Source organism: Salmo salar, chromosome 16 (genome assembly GCF_965601325.2).
Source record: "Salmo salar chromosome 16, fSalSal1, whole genome shotgun sequence".
NCBI lineage: Eukaryota > Metazoa > Chordata > Actinopteri > Salmoniformes > Salmonidae > Salmo > Salmo salar.
The window spans coordinates 75,065,001-75,075,435 of record NC_138306.1 but is presented as its reverse complement, the minus strand read 5'-3'; the positions used below and the strand labels follow the sequence as shown (position 1 = coordinate 75,075,435).

The 10,435-nt window shown below is 38.0% G+C and overlaps 1 protein-coding gene across 1 annotated transcript in view; it reads right to left on the bottom strand.

The window, feature by feature from the left end:
* The window catches only part of LOC106595577 (glutamate receptor ionotropic, NMDA 3B), a 66,741-nt gene continuing 56,306 nt past the window's right edge, over positions 1-10,435 (bottom strand). Inside the window, exons 14-18 of the mRNA XM_082962417.1 lie at positions 8,250-8,322; positions 5,127-5,291; positions 4,687-4,754; positions 1,322-1,539; positions 1-923 (exon numbers count right to left, since the gene is read on the bottom strand). Of these exons, the coding sequence (XP_082818543.1) occupies positions 1-923; positions 1,322-1,539; positions 4,687-4,754; positions 5,127-5,291; positions 8,250-8,322 (1,447 nt within the window). The remainder of the gene's footprint in view (positions 924-1,321; positions 1,540-4,686; positions 4,755-5,126; positions 5,292-8,249; positions 8,323-10,435) is intronic.

Below are 10,435 nucleotides of genomic sequence, written 5' to 3'. Positions count from 1 at the left end.
CTAACACAAGCTCTTCTGGATGTCCACAGGGGCGGGACGTTCTCTAACCAGATTCCCACTGGATTGGCTAGCTCTCAATCTGTCCAGACTAGCCCCTGTCCGTGTTTGGACAGTTCTCCCCCTTTCCTTGTCTTTCACTGCACCTGATTGCCTGGCTCTTCCTCTCTCCAGACTGGTGGAGTTACGTGATTGGACAGTTCTTTCTCCCTGCAGTGTATTGACAGCACCTGATTGGTTGGTTGTCCCTCTGTCCAGGCTGGCAGAGGTTTTTGATTGGATCTCTCTCCTCCTCTGTAGGATGTTCAGAGCTTCTGATTGGCTGTTCCTCCCTGTCTGCAGAATGTTGGAGGCATGTGATTGGCTGCTCCCATTTCCGTCCAGGCTTTTTGATTGGTCGTCTCTGTCTCTCTCAGTTTCTGATTGGTGTAACAGTCTGTCCCTGTCTGTGTCCTGTCTGGCTGTTTGTCTCACAGTGGAACTGTCCCTGCTTGTCCTGTCTCGGTCTCTGTTTCTGTCCAGGCTGCTACAGTGGTTTGATCTGCCACTCATCCCTTTCTCCTGGTTGATCCCCTCTTTCTCTTCCTTGGTTCTATCTTTCTCTGCGTTGGTTCTCGCTCTCTCCAGGCTTTGTGACTGGGCAACCTTGTCTTTCTCCAGTTTGACAGCAGTAGCTGTGCTCTGGTTCATTTTATGGTTCTCCAGGCAGGTCTGTATCTCGGCCCTCCTGGCCACGGCGTCTCTCAGCTGAGCTGTGAACGTCTCGATCCTCCCCTGGACCTCCTGGAGCTCTCCCTCCCACAGGAAGGCCTGGCTGCCTGGGTTCCCCAGGGGAGGCAGGGCCAGACCAGAGGAGGCCAGGGCTGATGCTGGGCCACCGTTAGCATGCAGGCTAACCTGAGGAGGAGCTAAACCACCCAGACACCCTGGAACAGACAGGGGAAGACGGAAACTTTGTGTGACCTTTTCTCTGAACCTCATTGAAGGGAATGTGATTTGTGGATTCAAATAAAGCATGTAAAGTGTGTGTGTGGTTTGGTTTAACTATCCTTGTGGGTCCCATAAGTTCTAGTAAAGGATAGTAAAACAAGGAACATTTTGGGGACATTTCTCAGATCCCCACAGGGAAAATTTGTATTTTAGGCTTAGTGGTTAGGTTTAGGGTTAGAACTAGGGTTAAGAGATAGGGTTAGCTTTAGGTTTAGGGTTAGGTGTTAAGGTTAGGTTAAGGATTAGGGGTTAGGGAAAATAGGATTTTGAATGGGAATAAATGTTTTGGTCCCCACAAGGACGGTAAAACAAATGTGTGTGTTAAAGTGTGTACCTCCCAGGCCATGTCGCCCCACCATGCCAGGCCGTCCCCAGAACGAGGCGGTGTGTGTGTGTAGACGGTAGCTGTGTAGGCTCTCCAGATCAAAGTGGACCCTCTTGTTCTCCTTGATGTCCCGGGCAAGAGAGGAGGGCTGAGGAGGAGTGGGGGCAGGCAGGGGGGAAGACAGGGGAGGAGGAGAGCGAGGCTGCCGGTGTCTGTGGAGGCTGCAGCTGTCAGAGACACAAGGGGAGGGACTGGGGGAGAGAGTGAGAGAGAGAGAAAGAGAGGTAATATTGACAATATTGATAACCTATACTGTAATATAAATAGTATTGATAAACTATACTCTAATATAGATATTATTGATAACCTATACTGTAATATAGAGAGTATTGACAACCTATACTGTAATATAGATATTATTGATAACCTATACTGTAATATAGACAGTATTGATAACCTATACTGTAATATAGACAGTCTTGATAACCTATACTCTAATATAGATAGTATTGATAACCTATACTGTAATATAGACAGTATTGATAACCTATACTGTAATATAGACAGTATTGATAACCTATTCTGTAATATAGACAGTATTGATAACCTATACTTTAATATAGATAGTATTGATAATCTACACTGTAATATATATATATTATTGATAACCTATAAATATTTCCGATAACCTACACTGTAATGTAGAGAGTATTGATAAACTATACTGTAATATAGACAGTATTGATAACCTACAGTGTAATTTAGATATTATTGATTACCTGTACTGTAATATAGATAGTTTTAATAACCTATGCTGCAAAATAGATAGCATTGATAACCTATACTGTAGTATAGACAGTATTGATAACCTATAATGTAGTATAGACAGTATCGATAACCTATACTGTAATATAGATAGTATTGATAACCTATAATGTAATATTGCCAGTATTGATAACCTATACTATAATATAGACAGTATTGATAACCTATACTCTAATGTAGATAGTATTGATAACCTATACTCCAATATAGACAGTATTGATAACCTATACTCTAATGTAGATAGTATTGATAACCTATACTCTAATGTAGATAGTATTGATAACCTATACACTAATATAGACAGTATTGATAACCTATACTGTAAAATAGATAGTAGTTAAAACCTACACTGTAATATAGATGGTATTGATAACCTATACATTAATATAGACAGTATTGATAACCTATACTGTAAAATAGATAGTAGTTATAACCTACACTGTAATATAGACAGTGTTGATAACCTATAATGTAATATAGAGTAATGATAACCTATAATTTAATATGAAGTGTTGCTAACCTATTGTGTAATTTATAAATGATTGATTACCTATACTGTAGAATAGATAGTATTGATAACATATACTGTACTATTGACAGTATTGATGACTTATACTGTAATATAGATAGTATTGATAACCTATAATGTAATATTGACAGTATTGATAACCTATACCATAATATAGACAGTATTAATAACCTATACTATAATATAGATAGTATTGATAATCTATACCGTAATATATATATATATATATATATATATATTATTGATAACCTATAATGTAATATAAATATTTTTGATAACCTATACTGTAATATAGAGAGTATTGATAAACTATACTGTAATATAGACATTATTGATAACCTATAGTGTAATTTAGATATTATTGATTACCTATACTGTAGTATAGATAGTTTTGATACCCTATGCTGCAAAATAGATATTATTGATAACCTATACTGTAGTATAGATAGTATTGAGAACCTATACAGCAATATAGATAGTATTGATAGCCTATACTGTGATATAGACAGTATTGATAACCTATACTCTAATGTGGACAGTATTGATAAACTATACTTTAATATAGACAGTATTGATAACCTATACTATAATATAGACAGTATTGATAACCTATACTCTAATGTAGACAGTATTAATAACCTATACTCTAACATAGACAGTATTTATAACCTATACTCTAATATAGATAGTATTGATAACCTATACTATAATATAGACAGTATTGATAACCTATACTCTAATGTAGACAGTATTAATAACCTATACTCTAACATAGACAGTATTTATAACCTATACTCTAATATAGATAGTATTGATAACCTATACTATAATATAGACAGTATTGATAACCTATACTCTAATGTAGACATTATTGATAACCTATACTCTAACATAGACAGTATTTATAACCTATACTCTAATATAGATAGTATTGATAACCTATACTATAATATAGACAGTATTGATAACCTATACTCTAATGTAGACAGTATTGATAACCTATACTCTAACATAGACAGTATTTATAACCTATACTCTAATATAGACAGTATTAATAACCTATACTATAATATAGATAGTATTGATAATCTATACCGTAATATATATATATATATATATATATATATATTATTGATAACCTATAATGTAATATAAATATTTTTGATAACCTATACTGTAATATAGAGAGTATTGATAAACTATACTGTAATATAGACATTATTGATAACCTATAGTGTAATTTAGATATTATTGATTACCTATACTGTAGTATAGATAGTTTTGATACCCTATGCTGCAAAATAGATATTATTGATAACCTATACTGTAGTATAGATAGTATTGAGAACCTATACAGCAATATAGATAGTATTGATAGCCTATACTGTGATATAGACAGTATTGATAACCTATACTCTAATGTGGACAGTATTGATAACCTATACTATAATATAGACAGTATTGATAACCTATACTATAATATAGACAGTATTGATAACCTATACTCTAATGTAGACAGTATTAATAACCTATACTCTAACATAGACAGTATTTATAACCTATACTCTAATATAGATAGTATTGATAACCTATACTATAATATAGACAGTATTGATAACCTATACTCTAATGTAGACAGTATTAATAACCTATACTCTAACATAGACAGTATTTATAACCTATACTCTAATATAGATAGTATTGATAACCTATACTATAATATAGACAGTATTGATAACCTATACTCTAATGTAGACAGTATTGATAACCTATACTCTAACATAGACAGTATTTATAACCTATACTCTAATATAGATAGTATTGATAACCTATACTATAATATAGACAGTATTGATAACCTATACTCTAATGTAGACAGTATTGATAACCTATACTCTAACATAGACAGTATTTATAACCTATACTCTAATATAGACAGTATTGATAACCTATACTCTAACGTGGACAGTATTGATAACCTATACTCTAATATAGATAGTATTGATCAGTGTTTCTCTACTTGTGGTCCAGGCCAATCAACTCTTTCCCTACGTCCTCGTAAGGGGTGTTCAGGGCTCGATGGATCTTCTGTTAACAGATAGATGATACAACACAGATGAGAAAACATTCACTCAATAAAGATCACCTTGATAACATCACCATGTTAAGATCACAGTGGTACGATCACCTTGTTAAGATCACAGTGGTAAGATCACCTTGTTAAGATCACAGTGGTAAGATCACCTTGTTAAGATCACAGTGGTAAGATCAACTTGATAAGAACTTTTTAAAAGTGTGAAATTCTAATTATCTTAGATAATATAACAGCTTGGTGGCTTGCTATAGATCTAGTTATTGAGTGTGTGTGTGTGTGTGTGTGTGTGTGTGTGTGTGTGTGTGTGTGTGTGTGTGTGTGTGTGTGTGTGTGTGTGTGTGTGTGTGTGTGTGATACGTACATACCTGGCTGGTATGCAACCAGTAGGTGAGTGTGTGTGACCGTCGTAGCCGGGGCAGGGCTAGGTGATAGAAGGTGTGTTCAGCTGCCAAGGTAAAGATGGCTCCAACCACCCCCACACACAACATCACAAACAGGCCTGAGAAATGATCTATCCCCATCGATAAATTCTGGGAGAGAGAGAGAGTCAGAAAGAGGGAGAGAGAGGGTGTGAGAGAGGGAGAGAGAGAGGGAGAGTGAGAGAACGAGAGAGAGAGAGAGAGAGAAAGAGGGAGAGAGAGGGTGTGAGAGAGGGAGAGTGAGAGAACGAGAGAGAGAGAGAGAGAAAGAGGGAGAGAGAGATATATTGCGCAAGAGAGGGTTAGAGAAAGGGAGAGAGAGGGAGAGAGAGAGAGAGAGAGAGAGAGAGAGAGAGAGGGAGAGAGAGTTATATTGAGCAAGAGAGGGTTAGAGAAAGGGAGAGAGAGGGAGAGTGAGAGAGAGAGAGAAAGAGGGAGAGAGAGATATATTGCGCAAGAGAGGGTTAGAGAAAGGGAGAGAGAGGGAGAGTGAGAGAGAGAGAGAAAGAGGGAGAGAGAGATATATTGCGCAAGAGAGGGTTAGAGAAAGGGAGAGAGAGGAAAGAGAGTATTTATTATTAGGTTCCGTAGTTAGCTGCTGCTGACAAATAAAATACATATTATACATAAATATACAGACATTGCACTACATTTACATGACCATTTATCCATTCAGCAGACGCTCCCATCCAGAGAAACCCACAGCTCGTGCATTCATCTTAAGAAAGCCAAGCGAGACAACCACATATAACAGTCGTATCCCAACCATGAATCATATACATAATAAAATGCAAAATACAATACAAAATGCATTAAATGGTCTATGTGTCTCTTCACAGTCCCCATTTTGCCGTAAGGTATGAGGTTGACTGTGGTTCCAACAGTGGCCACTGGATGGCAGAGTGAACCAATAGTTCCACTTTCTCCGTCACCTGACATCATCACAACACTGGCTCAGTAAAACTCGAGTCAGTTGCTCGAGTTTCAAGTGATGACCTTAAAGGGGCAATCTGCAGTTGCTACATACATTTTGGACATAAATGAATGATATGTATCTATTGATTGCCCCCCTAATGCATCATGAGCTTAGTTCAACTGTCGTACCCCATCAAAACACTATTTATTTAACCCTTATTTTACCAGGTAAGTTGACTGAGAACACATTCTCATTTACAGCAACGACCTGGGGAATAGTTTCAGGGGAGAGGAGGGGGATGAATGAACCAATTGTAAACTGTGGAGGATTAGGTGGCCATGATGGTATTAGGGCCTGATTGGGAATTTAGCCAGGACACCGGGGTTACCACCCCTACTCTTATGATAAGTGCCATGGGATCTTTACTGACCACAGAGAGTCAGGACACCCATTTAACATCCCTTCCGAAAGACAGCACCCTACACAGGGCAATGACCCCAATCACTGCCCTGGGGCATTGAGATATTTGTTTTTTTAGACCAGGATGGGAGACCAGGATGCTGGTCTCCCATCCTGGATGGGAGACCAGCAACATCTGGTCTCCCATCCAGGAACCAACCCTGGTTAGCTTCAGAAGCCAGCCAGCAGTGAGATGCTGGGTGGTATGCTGTAAGGTGATACGCTGTAGGGTGGTATGCTGCTGGCTGTAAAATACTAGCTTGTTTTACTCCAATGTTTGTAAACATAGTAAATGTAAACAAACACTATATAACCTCAAAAATGTAGATATCATGGATGGTCAGTCCTAGCATCCATAGCGCTGTCTATGAATTTGAGAGTGGTTAGATTTCTCCAGCCCCGTCCCTCAGCTTTTTACTGAAACAGGGGAGAGCATTTCATTTTAGTTTCAACTGCAGATTGCCCCTTTAAAGAAGGTAGGAAGTATTCAAACAGGGCCATGTCCTTCTCTCTCTGCCATCCCATAATAACCATCTCCATCCCCATGATCTACAGGGACACAAGTCGTCTGACCAGAACGAATAGCACACATACACCCACACATACACTCATTCATGCATGCCGCACGCACGCACAGCCTCTATGGGCAACTACAAGTACATTTATCAGGCAAAACACTGCCATCGTTTCTCTGTCTATTTCCTCCAGAAGCACCTGGAACGACACAAGGTGAAGTGAGCCACCCAATGTGACCCAGAGGTACACCTTGGATCGTGGACTTCTGTCCTGCCTCATGTTGTTATTCTGTAGAACTACCTCAAGTCTGCTCTATGTATTCTAACTTCTGAATAAATATGAAGAAAATCATTCCTCTGATACAGAGAGTTTCTCATGGCCCTAAGCCTTCCTCTCTCTGGGGAGAGGCTGTAGTAGTAAACACCATCACACGCACACACACGCACACACACACACACACACACACACACACACACACACACACACACACACACACACACACACACACACACACACACACACACACACACACACACACACACACACACACACACACACACACACACACACACACACACACACACTGCAGATTTTATCTCATATGCCAAGGACTAGAAGTGGGAGTGAAGGTAAAAGAGTCTTTGCCAGCAGCTATATATCAGGTCTGTAGATAGGAGTGTGTGTGTGTGTGTGTGTGTGTGTGTGTGTGTGTGTGTGTGTGTGTGTGATGTGTGTGTGTGTGTGTGTGTGTGTGTGTGTGTGTGTGTGTGTGTGTGTGTGTGTGTGTGTGTGTGTGTGTGTGTGTGTGTGTGTGTGTGTGTGTGTGTGTGATGGTGTGTGTGTGTGTGTATATATATGTGCCTGGAAGCGAGTCCTGTTTGTCTCTGTCCCAGCGGGAGGCTGAGATATGGGACTAGTATGCTGGCTGGGCTGGCTGTATACCAACACTATGGGGGAAGCAGGTGTGTGTTTGTGATTGTGAAGAAGGAGTACCATTTTGTCAGCTAAATCTATGAGGAGTCTGTCTGGCAGTTAGAGGTCAGACAGAGGTCAGACAAACACAGACACCACAGAATATAAAAAGAGTTTGGTTGTTGTGGTTTCTGTCGACTATGACCTTAAACACACACACTTACACACACACACACACACACACACACACAAACACACACACTCACCTCAGTGTTAGTGAAAACTCGCTTCCCACATGGCACCACCTTGTACCATTTCTCATGTAATATGTCCATGAACCTGGAACAAGACGTCATGTTAATACTAGTGCTAGTGTTATTTCTCCCATGGGCAAACAAATTCAAAAGGGGTGATGCTTTTAATTAACAGTAATTTTGATCCAAATGTGCAATTTGTCCAAACAGATCATCAAGGTAGATGGATTATTTTAAATATGTTATTGGACAATAAACAGATATGGCTTATTAACCTATACGGTCCGAATAATGATGATCCAAGCTTCTTTGAAAATATATATAAGAATTGATCAACTCTACAAGCAACACTAGACTCTATTATTATGGTGGGAGATTTTAATACGGTCTTAAATACCTCCATGGACCAGAAAGGAAATCACACTACAAACTATCACCCTCAGGCACTTAAGGAAATCATGAATGTCATGGCTATATTGGAATTAGTGGATATATGGAGACTTAAATACCCTGACCTAGTGAGATATACATGGCGGAGGATTAATCAAGCATGTCGTCTTGACTACTTTCTTATGCCATTCTCTCTGGCACCAAAAGTTTAAAAAGTGTTGATAGGGGACAGAATGCGGTCGGATCAACACATAATTGGCATATATATTACTCTTACAGAATTCCCAGTGGGCGAGGATATTGGAAATTTAACCAAAGCCTACTAGATGATACATTGTTTAGAACTAGGACAGAAGAATTTATAACTGACTTTTTCAGACATAACATAGGTACAGCAGAGCCCCTTATTGTATGGGACACTTTTAAATGTGCCTTTACAGGCCATGCAATTCAGTACTCATCTATAAAACAAAAGCAATTTAGACCAAGAGTCCATATTAACAAAGGAAATTGAAGGACTAACAGTACAGATAGTTAGCAATAAAAACTGTACTATAGAGGCACAGAATAAGTTAGAGGAAAAACAAAAAGAAATGGAGGAACATATTCAAGAAAGATCCAGTGTAATATATTATAAAAAATAAAGCAAACTGGATGGAATATGGGGAAAAATGCACCAAATTATTTTTCAATCTTCAACAAAGAAATGCTACCAAAATAATTGTATTAAAACTTGTTACAAATGATGGAGTCACGCATGATTCATGGAATGATATTTTGAAAAAGGAAGTAAAGTACTTTAAGAATATGTTTTCGTTTCAGTCTCCTCCATCTCCACTAGCTGAAACTAATTGTATGGATTTTTTCCCTAATAATAATGTAAAACTAACATCTGTACAGAAAGACTCATGTGAAGGCCAAATTACAGAGGAGGAACTTCTTGATGCAATTAAAGCCTTTAAGGCTGGGAAAACTTCACGGCTGGATGGCATACCAGTGGAAGAATACAAAGCTTTTTTTGATATACTCAGAGGACCATTATTAGCATGTTTTAACCACTCCTATATAAATGGTAGATTATCAGACACGCAACAAGAAGGTCTGATATCATTATTACTGAAACAAGACCCAAGTGGTATATATAAAGATCCAGTCCATTTAAAAAATTGGAGACCTCTTACACTTCTGTGTTGTGATGCAAAAATCCTATCAAAATACTTGCTGCATAGAATTTAAAAAGTATTGTCAGATATTATTCATCCTAATCAGACAGGTTTTTTGCATGGACGGTACATTGGAGATAATATAAGACAAGTACTGGAAACAATAGAATACTATGAAATATCGGGGACACCAGGCCTGGTTTTGAAAAGGCTTTTGATAAAGTACGACTGGAGTTTATATATAAATGCCTAGAATATTTCAATTTTGGGGAATCTCTTATAAAATGGGTTAAAGTTATGTATAGTAACCCTAGGTGTAAAATAGTAAATAATGGCTACATCTCAGAAAGTTTTAAACTATCTAGAGGAGTAAAACAAGGTTGTCAACTATCGGTATATTTATTTATTATTGCCATCGAAATGTTAGCTGTTAAGATTAGATCAAACAATAATATTAAGGGATTACAAATCCGTGGCTTAAAAACGAAGGTGTCATTGTACGCCGATGATTCATGTTTTCTTTTAAAACCACAATTAGAATCTCTCCACGGCCTCATAGAGGATCTAGATACTTTTGCTATCCTCTCTGGATTAAAACCAAATTATGATAAGTGTACTATATTACGTATTAGATCACAAAAAAAT